The following is a 16,365-nucleotide window of genomic DNA, read 5'->3' on the forward strand; positions in this document are numbered from 1 at the left end:
ATTAAGCTTTGTTTCAAAAAGAGGCATTTTCAGTGCTTCTATGTTAGTAGCAGGTAATCAGGTAATTTGGAATAATATTGAAAGAAATGTGCGTGGCTTCTTTCTGCCTGTGCCCACAGGTGTGTCAGCTGTGGTGAGGCCTAAAGTGCACTATACAAGGCCCTCTCACCCCCCTCCAGACCCCCCCATCCTGGAGGGGGCCGTGGGAGGCAACGAGGCGCGGCTGCCCAGCTTTGGGTGCCACGCTCTGGTGCCCGCGGAGCTGGAGGCCTTCAAGCAGAGGCACTCGTACCCCGAGAGGCTGGTGCGCAGCAGGAGCTCCGACGTGGTGTCCTCGGGCAGGAGGCCCATGAGCGACCCTGGCTGGAACAGGCGGGCTGGCACCGAGGACAGGGAGCTGCCCATGGCCTCCAGCAGCGCCGGGGCTGCCGCGCTGGCGGCCGCCTCTCAGTCCTCGTCTTCATCTCCCAGCAAGGACTCCTCCAGGGGAGAGGTGAGCCTTCCATTTAGCGTTTTGTTTTTGTGTCTCATGCCCACTTTAACTGCACATCTAATGCCAGAAAGTGGGAGTTAGAGGTCTTTAGCTAAGGAATTACGACACGCTTTTGTTATCCTCTAAACGTTGGCCAGTAGTTTTATAAGGTAAAGCTGCAGATGTTCAGAGTGGCTTAAATGAATCTGGCTTTTCTTAAATTTACTGGATGAAGTTTACTGGTGGTACTTCCGAAACAGATTCATTGTAGTGTTAAACTGCTACAGCAGCCTGAAAATTAATTTTCTTTAAAAAAGAAATAAGTGAAACTAAGGTTCTTTGTGGCTATGGGTTTGCGTTTGCGGGATGTCTTCTTGAGGAGAGATATTTCTGACTTAATCTGCTCTTTGTGCTCTGCTGTAGTTCTGTTTTTACAGTCAGTGTAGCAAAGGCTGATGTGAAGGAGAAATTTTCTCTTTACACTTGATTTGGTAAATGCTCAAATGTAGACTCTGCCCTTCTGCAGATTGAGGAACGGAAAGACAGTGATGATGAGAAGTCTGACAGGAACAAGCCCTGGTGGAGGAAACGTTTTGTGTCTGCCATGCCCAAAGGTAGGATCATGTCCCTCTAGGTTTGGTACTTCAGTCAGAATACACACTGCCTTTATTGTCTCTTTAGGCACCTTTATGGTTAAAGTATAAATAAATATGTAAATATAAATGGGAAGCTACCTGACTCCCTTGGCTAGTAGCTCCCTAGAGTGTGCTGTACCTGGAAGGCAAAACTGTTCTGCCTGACCTCCTGTGTGTTAAAGGTGGAGCTGGCTGTAGGTGATGACAGTACAGTTCTGCTCTACCCCATGGATAAACTTAGGCTTTTCTGGAAGTTGATTTGATGAACATTTTCTGCATTAGCTCCTTCCTTGAAGTTTCTGCTATTTGGCCATTATCTCAGAGTAGTCTTTGATGAGGTACCTTGCATTTTCAGCTCCTATTCCATTTAGGAAGAAAGAAAAACAAGAAAAAGACAAAGATGACATGGTGCCTGACAGATATGCAACGCTTCAAGGTATGTGAATAACATCATCATAGTAATTTTCTCTCAGAGTGTGCCTCCTGGAGCTCCAGAGTGCCCACCAGGTAGCTATTGACAGACAGGTACATGCTGTTGTAGTTCGTGTTCAGAGCTGACATTTTGAATAAGAAACTGGATAAAGATTTCCTGCCTTGAAGGCTGTTTTTAAGTTGTCACATGTCTGTCTGGGCATGCAGTGGATTCTCAACTCAAGTCCTCACTTCTCCCTCACCCTCATTATGGAGCTCCTGTCCTTGTCACAGCTGAGCTGTAAGGATAGCTGTACACACAGTCCTGTAATAGTTACTTGAGTGTTAAATTAAACATGTTTTGAACCTGGGTGTTTCGTTTTCTGTTTGCCTGATCCTTTCTAGAAGTCTTCAAATACTCAAGAGCCATTTGTGTATGCAGTATAAATGTGCTGAGGATCTGCTCAGGATCTGACTTCATTTGTTCACTTTGATTGTACTGTTTGTTTTCTGATTTGCCTCAGACTTTATTAATACATTTGAATTTGGACTGCACGGGACACAAGCACCTCTTTGTTTGATCTGGCTAAAAACAGAGTCAAATGTGTAGGCTTAAGTTTTTGTATTTGCTTTCAGTTGGCCCAAGACCAGGGTAACTCCTGTTGTTTTTTATGGTCCTTCCAGATGATCCCAGCCCAAGGCTCAGTGCACAGGCACAAGCTGCTGAGGACATTCTGGACAAGTACAGGAATGCAATCAAGAGAACGAGTCCCAGTGAAGGAGCCATCGTGAACTACGACAGTGCAGGTGAGAACCTGCCTTTTGTAATCACCACCAACATAGCTTCTGCTCCTTAAAGATAAAAACACTTCAGTATTCTAGACAATGTTAGGATTAGCAGCTGAGCAATGTGAGCTCTGAACAAGGAATGTTTTGTCAAATAATCTGTGTGACAGTCCCTCAGAGGCTGGGAATTAAATCAGTATTCCCAAGGACAGTTGTTTTGTATTGCCTTTGAGGGAGCTGGATGTTGATGGCACATCTGCTACCAGTTTTTTGTTTTGTTTTAAATGGCACTGAGGAAGTGCCTTCCAAAACTTTTGCAGTTTTTTCTTAGGAGTTTCTGGGTTGTATGTTTTAATGTGCATTTTTTCATATATCCAGAACTAGCTGGTTTATTTGCTGTCCCCATTCTCTCACTGACCGTAGAATAATGAGAATAATGAGCAGAAAACTGGTCTGGTTTCTTCTTGACTTGTCTCTTGAGGTGCAGTGTGTTTCTGGTTTCCACAGAGGCGATTGGGGATGGTGAGAGCATGCACGACTCCCCACGGGATGAGGCTTTGCAGAACATGTCTGCAGACGACCTCCCAGACTCTGCAAGCCAAGTAGCACAGCCACAAGGTTCTGCTTTCTCCTATAGGTAAAGACATTTCTAGGTTTCATCTTAACCACAAAGTAGAATTAAAAGCTGAAGCTGTGTGACTGGTTCCCACAAGAATCTTAATGCAGATTCATTGTAAACTTTGATGTGCTTTTAGTTTTAAATATCTCAAACTGTCATATTTCCACTGGTGGAGGGATGTTTGTAACCAGAGAGGACAGAGCAATTCAGTGTTTAGAAAATCCCTTTGAAACTGATGCTGTATCAAAAAACTGATATTCTAAAGTCTTGACAATGCTGTATATTAAAATGATGTTAAATAACTTCTAGGAAGTATTAAATAAAAAAGAAAGTAAAGATTTCTTATTGAAGAAGCAGACCTCTCATCAACTGTGTTAAGAAAATATTTTTCTTCTTTAAGGGATGCAAAGAAGAAATTGAGATTGGCTCTTTGTTCAGCAGATTCTGTTGCCCTCCCGATGCTGACACATTCAACAAGGAATGGTCTCCCAGACCACACAGACCCTGAAGGTACAGGCTCTTTGCACTGTGTGTCTCTCCTTGTCCCCGTGTAATAGCACTTGTACTGCACCATTTATGGTCCCTTCTCTTTGCCATAAATATTGAGGGCACAGGCTGCCTTTTGCCCCCAGAATGTTTTCATTCTTACTCCACAGGCAAACTGCCATCTCAGCCTGCTCTAAGATTTTTTTGTAATGAAGTATCACAGATAGAGTGCAGGTTAGAGCCTGAAGCTAGAGAATAGACTCTGAAAATTCATGTGCTGTTGGGAGTCGTGCCACTTGAATGATTTACTGGGTCTTTATGTTGACTTAGTATAAATGTGTTGTGTTGTATCCTTTCATTCACTCTGGGTTTATTTGCAGACAGGTGAATATGTCACCTCAAGGGGTTCCTCTTCACATTTCAGAATGGTTCTAAAAGCTAGATAAGATAGTGATATGGAGGCTTATCCTCTGACAGCTGGAAAATTCAAAAAGGCTTCTTAAATTGTTCTAAAATAACATTTATTCCCTAATGTACAGAAGTTTTGTTTTAAGCCATTAATGTGTTTCCCCTATTCAGAGATAGTTATTTTCACCGTGCCTACGTTTCTTTTCCTTAATGTTTTTCCTTTGTTCTTTGTTAGATAATGAAATCGTGTGCTTCTTGAAAGTCCAGCTGGCTGAGGCCATCAACCTGCAGGACAAGAACCTGATGGCGCAGCTGCAGGAGACGATGCGCTGCGTCAGCCGCTTCGACAACCGCACGTGCCGCAAGCTGCTGGCCTCCATCGCCGAGGACTACAGGTACTGGGCAGGGGCTGCTCAGCTGGGGCTCCCCCGCTCGTGTCTTTATTCACCAGCAGCTCGGGAAGGTCCCTTTTGGTTTAAATTGTATTTACCAAACCAGGTTGTTGCATCTCTGCTTCCCCACAAAAGGGTGCAGTTGTCTCACCCATGTGAGGCAAACTTCCAAATTCAGGCATTGTTTAGTTTTAAAAGGAACAAGTGGAAGAATCCTTTGCAGTCTGACTCAGCAGTTTAGTTTATAAAGCTGTTGGCCTCTGTGTTTGCTGTGAGTGTGACACAGGGCTCTGTGCTTTAGGAAAAGAGCTCCATATATCGCTTACCTGACGCGCTGCCGCCAAGGCCTGCAGACCACACAGGCACACCTGGAGAGGCTCCTGCAGAGAGTCCTGAGAGATAAAGAGGTGGCCAACAGATACTTCACTACAGTCTGTGTGAGGCTACTGCTGGAGAGCAAGGAGAAGAAAATAAGGGAGTTCATTCAAGGTAAGATTAACGCAGACAGTTTTTATAATCCTTTACTCTGTATTTAGATGCTGACTTGGGTTAATGTTTTAAAATATGTCTTTTGATCTGAGGAGTAGATTCCTAAAATGATTTTAATTTCATATGGTGGATTAATGGCTAAACAGACAGATTACTGTGACTTTACAGTATGTTGTGGTAGCTAAGTTATGGTAATTGTCTGCATTTTTCATGGCCTGAGAGAATGAAGGTAATTTGACCTTACTTGGCCAAAAAAAGTTGTGCTAAATCACATTATCTGCCCCATGGCAGAGGCATGAATACTATGAATTATTTTATATCTACTGACACATGATAAATCAAGTTGCAGCATTCAGTTCTTAGTCCAGAACCAAGGGCTGCACCTTAAAAGATATGGGGGATAGTAACAGTGTGAATCAAGTGAATCAAAGATTCAAAAATATCACAGCGTAAGAGACAGTGGCACCAGGAAACTCAAAACAGCCACTTATACCAAACTGGTTCTATGTTCTCTGTGCACATATCTGACTAAATGAAGCACGTCAGGAATTTGGAGTCAGTTCTTGCTCCTGGAGCATGTAGTGCTGCACATTAAGTGTGCCTGAAAAACTTATCAGAAGTAATATTTTTTTACTTAAGCAAATGTTCTTTCTCTTCCTCCCTTTTTATCAGATTTCCAGAAGCTCACGGCAGCAGATGATAAAACAGCCCAAGTGGAGGATTTTCTGCAGTTCCTGTACGGAGCTATGGCTCAGGATGCCATCTGGCAGAATGCCAGCGAGGAGCAGCTCCAGGATGCACAATTAGCCATCGAGCGCAGTGTGATGAATCGCATTTTCAAACTCGCCTTCTACCCTAATCAGGATGGAGATATTTTGCGTGACCAGTAAGTTAATGGAATCCAAAGGACTTGTTTTCTCTTTTGCACTTGGTGCAGTGGAAGTAGTGCAGCCCTCCTGCCACAGACTTGTCTGAGTCAGCCACACAAATTCATGTTTTCGTTCAGAACATTTTGTAAAAGAACGAGGAAGGGCTTTAGCATCATCTGCAAATGTGTTTGCAACAAACTGCTAGAACAGAAAAAAAAAGTTGTAAGTGTGATGATTTGGGGTACAGACTGTCAGGTCTGCAAGTGTGTGTGCTGAGAGAATGATCAAAACCTGGTTCAGGACTGGACCTGGTCCATTTTCTGGTTTCACTCAGTATTTTCCATGCATTTGGGGTTCCTGTGGTTTAGAGCAGATGCTTTTGGGATGCTCTAGAGGACGTGTGGTTGTTCTTGGCTGTACAGAGCAATTCTCTGCATCTTCACTGGCCTGGTGTCCATCATCTGTAGGGCTACATTCCTGAAGATCTTTCTTGTCCTATCAAACATGAAGCAAGTTTCCTCAGCTGGCTGGCTGCTGCTTACTTTTCACTCTTGTTTTTTTGTGTTTCAGGGTCCTTCACGAGCACATACAGAGGTTATCCAAAGTAGTGACTGCAAACCACAAGGCACTTCAGATACCTGAGGTAACAACTCTTTTCCTTTGCTTCTGTATTATGCGTGTTGGGGTTTGGGCTGGGATTGGGATGGGGAGAGGACTGTTCTGTTTTACACTTAGAAGGGTTGCTTTGCTGCCAGTGACAGCTGAAATATCCTTCAGGAAATTACACTGTACCCATGCTGTGGCTGTACCCAGCTGCAGCTTCTCTGGGCAACCTGTGCCAGGGCCTCACCATCCTCGCGGGGAAGAATTTCCTCCGTACCTGTAACTTTCAGTTTGAATTCACCGTGCCTTACATATTCCCATTTCTCCACCGCCTGTGAGCCCGTGGTGGCTGAGCTGCCCTGGTGCCCAGCAGAGCTTGCCCCAGGAGGGCTGGTTTGGTTGTTCCCAGGTGTACCTGCGCGAGGCGCCGTGGCCGTCGGCGCAGTCCGAGATCCGCACCATCAGCGCCTACAAAACACCCCGGGACAAGGTGCAGTGCATCCTGAGGATGTGCTCCACCATCATGAACCTGCTCAGCCTGGCCAACGAGGACTCCGTGCCTGGGGCTGATGATTTTGTTCCTGTTCTGGTCTTTGTTCTCATAAAGGTGAGTTCTTTTGCAGAGATCACAAACCCCAGTTAATCCTGTAATAAACAAGCAAAGTTAGGAAACGTAATGCCTGTGGGTCACGAGGAGCTGCCCAGGCTCAAATCCAGATCTGATTTAGAAGGGTTTGAATAGGAATGTCAGAAATGTGGTCAGAGTTATGGTTTTTGAATCCAAGCAAACTTTGCAGGTGGAACCAAGAAAATTGGGGTGCAGATGCTGTGTAGGGAGTAAAGTTTGTTTGAGACATGTCCACAGCATCTGTCATCTGTGCCTGCTTCATGCTGTCCTCAGGACCAAGATGCAGAGCAGGACTGACTTGGGTTGTGTTGCTTTTTTGACATGCGTGAAGAATGGTCTGGCATGTAAGATGCTGGAACAACAGGCTCTACATGTGTGAGGTCCTGATGACCTTCACAGATTGTGGCGCCTTCCCCCTCTTTCTCTTGGCCTGCTAGTAATTTTTCCTTGTTAGAAAAATGTTCCTTTCATCAAACCTGCTGCCTTCTGAGCGTGTGAAGTGGGGCTGGCGAGGATAAACAGTCCCCACCCTGCAGGCAGGTTACACACTCTGTAGGATGAGGATCACTGCACAAAGGGAATTGTGCTTCTGTTCTGGACCTGGCGGTGTTTGTTGATGCTGGGCTTTGCAAACAAGCTGTATCTCTGTCTTCTCCCACCCCAGGCAAACCCCCCTTGCCTGCTGTCCACCGTGCAGTACATCAGCAGTTTCTATGCCAACTGTCTGTCTGGAGAGGAGTCCTACTGGTGGATGCAGTTCACGGCAGCCGTGGAGTTCATCAAAACTATCGACGACCGCAAGTAGCTCACACAGCACAAGCAGACTGAGCAGGAGAGGAGTTTCTAAGAATGTACAACAGCTGCAAAAGCTGAAGATAAGACTTTCCTTGTAAAATACTGTACAGAATTGAGGCATTTTAAAACACACCTTTACTAATCTAATTAATTTAACAGATTTTCCTCTTCTCTTTGGGTTGCATTTTCCTCCCCTCTAGATACTGGCGCTGCAAAAGGGACCACAGTTTTCAGGTATTTTGGAATCTCAAAACATTCAGAAAATTCTTCATGCTTTCTCCACCACCCCTCTTCCTGAATTCTTATTCACGTGAATAATTCACTTCATTTAATTTCTAACGAAAAACTGAAACAAGAGGAAACGGGGCAGCCACGTAGTAAACTTTCTAGATGAATACACCTTTTATTAAGAAAACACCAGCCACACTGAAAGTTTGTAGTAGCTGACATCAGTTATTGGTTGTATTTCACCTAAATTTTAAATCTGAGAGGACAGTGTAAATATTATATAACTATATTTAATGCATTGCAAGTATCTTTGGACTTCCTATCCTTCGAATAAACAAGCAGAAGCCTCTCTGACCTCTAACAGGTTGTGACCTACCATGTTTTGGTGACAAAAGGACTTCCTCAAAAGGCTAAGATTTAAAAAGGGCAAACTGAACTATTTATTGATGTAATTACTGAAATTTCTAAAACTGGAATTTATAATAGGGCTTATTAGCTAGCTGAACACTTCTTGGCTAGGGCATTAGGGTGTTACAGAGGTTTGGATATATAGGAGGAGAGGGACTGTAAGTTACAATAGAAAAGTCTAATATAAAAAGGAGAAATAAAATACCTTACTGTAATATTTTTTCTGAGCTATTGTGTATACTGTACAAACCCCAAACAGAGATCCTTAACAGAACCTTGGGCTGTAATATATATTTTGATTAGTGACATTAAATACATATGCCAGGGGGTTCAGTGAATGTTTTTACTAAATGTTCTTCGTGTTGTCTGCTATGCAGCAGTGCAAGTTTTACTGTTCATAAAAAATATTTTAAAATAATATGACACTGTTCTTTATGAAACATATCATGACATCAGTTCAGGGTGTTTTATAGATTTCTCACCCCGCCTTCCCCTTAAACTGACAGTTATCAATTTAAGGAGGTTTTTATGCACAACACCACATGGGTTTTTCATGAGTGAAGTGGTCTGGGGCATGTTGGCTGTATATAAGCACTCACTGCTCTTTTTCAGCTTCAATGCACTGAAAAAGGACAGCGAGCACTGAACTTTTTCATGTCAGTATTATTTCTTGCTCTTTCCAGAGTGTTCATTGCACTTCTGACAGAGGGACATGGTAAGACTTGGTGTCTGTGATTGGTAAAGAAAACAAAATCTTTCTCACATTCTTTTCAAAACACGATTGGTTCATTTTTGTGTGTGTGTGCATTTTGATGATTAAAATCTGTAAGCAACTAGTACTTGGGAAAATCATGTGGTCAATTCGAATTAGAGCAATTTATGTAATTTATTGAGTGCTTGATTTGGCTGTGCTACTTGTCAAGGCATAATCAGGAAAGTCACTTTTTAGGGCTCTCAGATATAACTCAGTCAAGCAGTTTTGCCAAACTGATCCCAGATGAGAAGGTGGGATGGTAACCATTTCCTTTTCTCTATAGTCTTTCTCCTCTATTAGACTCAGTTGTGTGGAGGAGCAATACTCAGTCAAAACAGAATTCTTCTGATCTGCCTTACTCGGTGTCTCAGTCTGTGTAGCATTGCAATATTCTGGTTATTCAGCCTTGATGGGTTTTTGGTGCTGAACACGTAATTCAATATTGCAAGCACAGCCCTGCAGCAAAGCACAAACATGCCCTTGAAGATATGGCCAGATCATATCAAAAAGCAATATAAATTCATTTCTATTGAAGTGTCCTGTAATATGTAATTATTACTTGAATATCCGAGATGTTAAGACTGATGTGTGAGAGTTCTGCAGTTTGGGTGTTGGTTGAGGAGAGTATTTGTGGGATCCCTGAGGAAGGCACAAGGACACAGGGAGGTGGTGATCACCCCTGTGCTGCCCCTCTGTGCTGGCCTGGCTCACCTGGTCAGCACCATCAGGGCTTTCAGGTTCACTCTCCTTTATGGAAGGGGCAAGAACCATTTCCTTCACAGCTTTTATCACTTGCTTTCTCTGCATAGAAAAATACTTAAAAGAACTGGAGTCTTTTTTTAAATGTTACTTAGTTATTTTAAAACCAGTAGGTGTTTCAGTGAGCCCCAGGTGAGCCGAGAGTTTTTGTAGCAAGATGGTCCTTTGCTTCTTTTTTCCAGCCTACTCTGAAGGTCCTTTATTAGTCTTGATAGGTGTAGTTAGAGAATTAGGCTTTCCAAAGAATTAAAAACCTGCCTGTAATGTCCTTTTACTGTTTTCCCCTGCGTCCCGTAATGTTTTGTTTTAAAATGCTGAATTCCGTGTCTAGGAAGTGATGTTGTTAGGTTTGATGTGCAATAGCCAAGGTGGAAAGACACTGCATAGAGGACCAAAAGTAGCAGAACTGCTGCCAAAAGGTGCCAGCCACGGGCCTGTTGCTGTAATCTCGGTGCTTTCTGTGAGTTTACCTACTTGAGCCACTGGAGGAGGAATGGAACATTTTGGGTGAAGTGGAGCAGGGCAGGGTCCTTGGTACCAGGTCCCAGAGTGGATTTCAGACTTGGCCGTTGTCTCAGCACTGATGTTGGCACGTTCTGAGGGGCTGCCACGTTAAACAGTGGCATGTCTGTGCCTGGCAGTGCTGCAGAGGTGCTGGTTTCCTTTCTGGGCAGAGGAGGGAAGGGAAAGCGCTGGGGCTTTCATCTCTAGGAGATTCCTTTGTGCTCCTCAGTGAGATTTCTCTTTAAATCTTTTTAAAATCCTCTTTAACGAGAATCTGAATGTGTCTGGCCTATCAAGGATTTGAGTTTAAAAGTTTTTGTTTTGAAGATCTTTTACTACCAAATGCTGAATGTAACTGCCATAAACTTCAGGAAAAAAGCCACGAACATGATGCTGTTTCCTGTGGGTGAGTCTGGTGAGCACAGAGTTGGTTTGTATTGCTTGGAAATGTTCCTGTTCTGTCGAGCCAAATTCTCACGGAATTGGAGAGCTCACTGCCATGGGAATGGGGTGGGGAAGGGGTAGGAGAGGGGCAGAGCTGCTGGCAGCAGCTGAGTGTTGGCTCGGATGGGGCAGTGTGCCTGCAGAGCTGGAGCAGCACCGGCAGTGGGGACAGGGGAAGGATGCTCGTGTCTGGGTGCAGCTGGGGACGTGGTTGAGCCTGTACTACTTGAGAATTAACCTCTGCTCAGTTAGTAATGTGTGTTCTGTACCTTTTAATTGTGCTTTACCTCTATTGAAAAGCTTTGTACTGCCTCTCCTCTTTGGTAAAGCCTTTATAAATCTAAATTAACGAGCTTGCACAATCTTGTATACAGGAACCCCATCTTGTCTCTTAACGTGATTATTAATGTATTATTCTGTAAAAACTGATTAAAAGGAGAGCAGTTTAACCGCTTGGCTTTGACGTTTCTGCCTTGTTCCAGTGCCATCAGAGATGTGCTGTGATGGCCGTGCAGGTGTGAGCACTTCCACTAACTCTGTGTGGTTTGCTCTGGGCATTGCTGCTCTGCTCCATCCTCACACACCCAGGGAAGGGACTGGCAAAAAAGAGCCAAAATCCAGTAAAGGGGAGAGGAAGCTCCGCTGCACTGACTGCTTAACACAGAGCTCTTCAGTTATAACTTTGAATCTGCAGCTTGGCTGTTCTGGTAGCTTGGGAGGAGAGAGATGGCTCTGCCTGCAGCAGGACTGCGCCTGTCCCTCTGCTGGCTGCTGCTTGATGCCTTGCTGAGAGTGGTCAAGTCCAGAAGTATTATGGTGGGCGTCTTTTTTCTTAGGGAATGCTGATTTTTCCTGACGAGACTGGAGAGGTTTCTTCGGCTGCCACAAACCCTCCCGGTGCCGGTGCTGGTCCCGGTGCCGGGCGGGGCAGGGCGGGGCCGGGCTGCCTGAGCTCGGTCCCCGCAGCGTTATTGACCTTGATTCTCTCTCATTTGCATCCAGCATTTTTCATCCTCTGGAATATGGTGTTTGGGGACCTTTCCATCATTAAGTGGATTTACAGCAATTTCCTTATGTGTTTTCTCCAAGGGATTCTGTTATGAGAGGCACATTAAATCTCCATTAATACCTCATTATCCGACTGATAAGATTACCATGATAATGAGGCAGAAATTCTAATTGTTTCACTTCTTATTGTGCCTTTCATTAAATCATATACCTGGAAGTTGCTGTCAGAGTGGGGATCTCCAGCCTGCAGAGCCTGGCAGGTGACCTGGTCCTGTGCATCCTGCTTCTGTCCCATGGTACTCAGGGGATCCTGGAGTGTGCTGGCCTTTTCTCCCGGGCTCCTTGGCCTCCTGCCCCGGCCTCTCCTCCATGGCCATGCTGCCAGAAGGGTTTCCAGTGGCCCCAGGGCCCTTGGCAGCCTGCACTGGGGGCATGGGTTTGCAGAGGCTGTTCCACGTGGCCCCGTGAGCTGCCTGCTCCTGAGGCTGGTTAAGCACAGGGGTGTGCAGCCTCTGTCGGAGCTGTTACAGCCCATCAGGTCAATGATCCATGAACTAAAAAGTCTCTAAGAAAGAGCAATTATTGTCTATCATGTGTCAAAGGCGCCCGTATTGACCCCGAGATGGAGCCATTATGGCCTGTGGAGGCAGCGATCCATGCCGGGTCCGTGGGAGCCGAGCTCTGGACACAGCGAGGTGAGGAGGCAGGGTGGGCTGGGGGACAGCCCTGGGGACGCTGCCATGGGCCCTGCTGTCCCCGCTGCTCCGGGAGGGCACAGGGGTGGCACTGCCCTGGCAGCGTCCCCTGCCCGTGTGGCGGTGCCACCCGTGTGCCAGGGGGGCTTTTGGCACCAGCCTGCGGAGCCGGAGCCGGGCAGCGCCGCGGCACCTGGGCCGGGCAGGTGCGGGAGGGCGGCGGCAGCGGGCACTGCCCACCCTGCCCATCATTGCCCATCCTGCCCAGCGCTGCCCACCCTGCCCGGCCCACCCTGCCCAGCGCTGCCAGCCCCGGGCTCAGCCACCTCGCCAGCAGAGTCGTTGGGCTGGGGTTAATCAACATTCATTCATGTTTCCAAGTGTAAATTGAGCATTTGTTTAATTATGTGTAAGCAGCAATACATTCTGGCCATTATCTAAATCACTATTTTATTTCCTGGATGTGGTTTCATAATGCTGGGTTTGTGCTCCAGCCTCTGCATCATTAACAGAGAAGAGTTAATGAATATAAAAGCGTAAAGGCTAATTACACTTTAATTTACAATCATGGTCTCATTTTGGGACCACATGAAATCTGTTTTGAAAACAATTAAAACAACAACAAAAAAAGCCCAGGGTTGGTCTGGAGAGCGGGAGGGTTTTGGCACAGAGCGGCGCCGGCGGCCGGCGGGGCCGGGGCTGCCCGGGCGGGTCCCTGCGGTCCCCTCGGCCCGCGGGGTGGCGGCCCGGGCTGGCAGCGGGACCCCCGGGGCTGCCGTGGGGACCGGGCTGGGCCATGTAAATTGGAGCCCGAGAAGAGCACAGTTCACTGGAAGGAGACAAAGATTTATTGGGCTGCAGATGTGGAAAGCAAAATTCACCATAGTGCTGACTCCAGCACTTCTGCAGCGTTTGCCACTCCTGGGGATGCTGTTCTGTGCCTGGTCCTTGCAGGGACGGTGCCTGCAGATGAGCTGGCGGCAGGAGCGGGGCCGTGAGCGGGGCCAGGTGAGGTTTTGTCCCCTCGGGGGTTTTGTGTCAGGGCAGCTCGTGCAGGAGCCCCTGGCTCTGCTGCCCCCAGCCCTGGCAGAGGTGTCCCAGAGCGTCAGAGCACCATCACAGCTGATGCTGTGTCCAGGCCCAGGGCAGGAACTGTCCCCACTGGCACGGGATGGCCTCTCTGGATCTGGCTGTGGGTTCCAGGTGAGATCTGGGGCTGAGGTGTGGGCTGGGAGGAGAGCAGGGCCCTGGGGAGCAGAACTGGAGCCTCTGCTTGCATGCTTTGCAGGGGGTGAATACCTGTTTGCATTTCCTTTATTCTGATTCCCTCAGCTATGGGATAAAAGCTGTGCTGGGACCAGGAGGGAGCAGTGGCCTCGGCACCAGAGACTTGTTCCCTTCTCTGGGCTGGCTGTCTGCGGCCAGCAGAGGAAATAAATCTCCCTGAGAAAACCACTTTGCTCACACAATTCCAATCCAGCAGGGCATGGTGGCATCACTCACTCCTTGTTTTATTCAGATGATGCTTTTTTGCTGGGCCAGTTGAGCCCTGCAGCAGCACGATGCCTTTACAGGTGCTCAGAGCAGGGGGCTTGGGGGCCCGGGCACTGCGAGGGCAGCGCTGCCCACCCTGCCAGGGCCCAGCAGGGGCAGGGCTGTGGATGTGTCCCCCAGGCCGGGGCCCTGAGCTGATGCCCTGCAGAAGCGCTGGAGTCCCCGTGGTTCTGCTCACCCTGCCTCTGGTGAGGACAGGAGGTGTCCCTGGGGGTGGCTCAGGGACATCTGCCCCGTGGGATTTACAGGAGCCAGGGGCTCTGTGGGTGCCTCTGCTGCTGCTGGCGAGCTGGGCTGGGACAGGGGAGGCTCCTTCAGCCGCGGGCACCGTGCTGGGCACTGTGGCAGGCCCTGGCTGGAAGGTGGCTCGGGGCTCTGCTGTCCCCGTGCCCCACGATGGGAGCCCATCCCTGCTCCACTGCAGGCACCTGGGAGAGCCCCTCCCTGTCCCTGCCCCTCAGCAGGGCTAGCGTGGGAGCTGTGCCACCGCCAGGCTCAGGCAGGTTTGTCACTTGTCACCAACGAGCACACCCAGGGGCTGAGCGGCCGCTAATTGCAACTGCTCACAATTGGGAATTCCTGTGGGTTAGGCACGGTACCTGCACTAACAGGGATTTCACTTTCAAAAATCCATGGCTACCGAGGGCAGCAGAGGAGGAGCAGCTGCAGTGCCCTGCTGGCACTGGGAGCAGCCAGTGGCACCACAGGGGCCAGACCTTCATCACCTCCTTCATCACCTCCTGAGAAATGCGGTGCCCGGCCTGCGGCTGGGGGATGCCAGGGCTGCTGAGGGCTCCAGGTACCTGGGGGTGTTGGCTCAGGTGTGTTGTGTCTCAGGAGGGCTCGGGGCTCACTCAGGGCCCTTTGCAGTGGCACTGGTGGTGGCAGGGCCCAGCTCCCCTTGGCAGCAGCGTGGGGATGCCCCTTGGGCAGGGCATCATCAGCTCCCCACCGCTCCCCTTGGCAGCATTCCCACCTTCCCACTAATCCTTGTCATCCCAAATCCTATCAGCACTGATTTGATATTTACCTCCAAATCGTGGATGAACATGTTGAACATCATCATCTGATGATGATTCCCCATTGACAACTGCTTTTTGAGACCTGTCAGTCAGCCAATTCTTAATCCTTCTAATGTGAGCTCTATTGATATTATATACAGCTAATTTTTTAATCAAAACGTCATGTGCTATTAAATCAAATGCCGAAGAGAAGCCAAAGCACACTACTGCTCCTCAGTTACTTTTATTAGATAAACTTTTAAATTCAAGGAATGAAACCAAATTTTTTGACAAGCCCGGCTTTCCATCCAGCCACGCTGCCGGCTCTGCTTTCAGCCCCCCTGTTGCCTCCTGCAGCCGCTCCAGCTCCTGAGCTTTTCCCGGGACGGACACGACCACAGGGTGAGCGTGGGGCCCGGGGCTGGGCGTGCCAGGGGAGGGCCGGGTGCTGGGAAACTGCACAGTTAAAGTCTTGGTGGGGAAATGGGAATTGTCCTCCTGTGCTGGATGCAGCCTCTGACCTGGAAACGGCGGCCCAGCCTCCCCTGTGCGGCGGGGGCAGGCGGCAAATGCGAGATGACAGCGCAAGAGGCGCCAATCTGGTCACCAGCTGTCCGGCGGGCACCGGGCCGGGCTGGCACTGCCCAGCCACGGAGGCCGTCCGGGGAGGAGGGCAGGGCTGGGCTGGGCAGGTGCGGGTGGGCACACTCTGCCCGTGCCAGGTCCGTGCTGGGCTGGCACCAACCCGCGGGTCCTGCCATGGTGGCCCTGGATGGTCCCTGGTGCAGTTTGGGTGCCCGTGCCACCGAGGCTCAGCTCTGGGGACCCTGCCCAGTGCTGGGTGAGCCAGGCTGCCCTGGATGGTCCCTGGTGCAGTTTGGGTGCCCGTGCCACCGAGGCTCAGCTCTGGGGACCCTGCCCAGTGCCGCGTGAGCCAGGCTGCTGACTGATTCTCCCCTGTCCAGGTTCTCCCCTGTCTGGAGAACCACAGTTCCTGCCCTGGTTCATCCAACACAAGGATGCCCAGCTCTGTCCCCTCCAGCTCAAAAACCCTTTGCAAATCTAAATTAATAAGGTTGCACAGCTACAGACACAGGAACATGGGCTGTGTCTTGTCTTTGTCGATCAATGCTTTCTATCATCCCATAAAGCTGATTAAAAAGCAGAGCCCTTCATCTCACCAGGTTCCGCATCCCAACATTATAAATTTGATATTCCAGTCAATGATTGTCAGCGCTGGCGGAGGACACGGAAGCTGGTCAGTATTTGTGGTTTATAATTAATACTGGAGCCCTGGGTTTATATGTAATATTGGAACATGGCTGCAGAGGGCACCAAGGAGGGATTTGGGGTGGTTAGGAATTTATTATCCCTAAAATGTCAAGAGCAAGAGCAAGGCAGTTTGTGTGTCCAGCAG

The 16,365-nt window shown here is 48.3% G+C and overlaps 1 protein-coding gene across 2 annotated transcripts in view; it reads left to right on the forward strand.

Moving 5' to 3' along the window:
* The window catches only part of GAPVD1 (GTPase activating protein and VPS9 domains 1), a 28,155-nt gene extending 17,012 nt beyond the window's left edge, over positions 1–11,143 (forward strand). For both annotated transcript variants that reach the window (XM_058038031.1, XM_058038032.1), the window contains 12 exons: positions 120–493; positions 999–1,086; positions 1,463–1,543; positions 2,203–2,325; positions 2,812–2,941; positions 3,324–3,433; positions 4,053–4,212; positions 4,511–4,698; positions 5,371–5,584; positions 6,138–6,210; positions 6,580–6,777; positions 7,463–11,143. In XM_058038031.1, the coding sequence (XP_057894014.1) occupies positions 120–493; positions 999–1,086; positions 1,463–1,543; positions 2,203–2,325; positions 2,812–2,941; positions 3,324–3,433; positions 4,053–4,212; positions 4,511–4,698; positions 5,371–5,584; positions 6,138–6,210; positions 6,580–6,777; positions 7,463–7,603 (1,880 nt within the window). In that variant the 3' untranslated portion in view covers positions 7,604–11,143. The remainder of the gene's footprint in view (positions 1–119; positions 494–998; positions 1,087–1,462; positions 1,544–2,202; positions 2,326–2,811; positions 2,942–3,323; positions 3,434–4,052; positions 4,213–4,510; positions 4,699–5,370; positions 5,585–6,137; positions 6,211–6,579; positions 6,778–7,462) is intronic.
* The last annotated feature ends 5,222 nt before the right edge of the window (positions 11,144–16,365 follow it).

The sequence above is a fragment of the Melospiza georgiana genome, chromosome 20, assembly GCF_028018845.1.
Source record: "Melospiza georgiana isolate bMelGeo1 chromosome 20, bMelGeo1.pri, whole genome shotgun sequence".
NCBI lineage: Eukaryota > Metazoa > Chordata > Aves > Passeriformes > Passerellidae > Melospiza > Melospiza georgiana.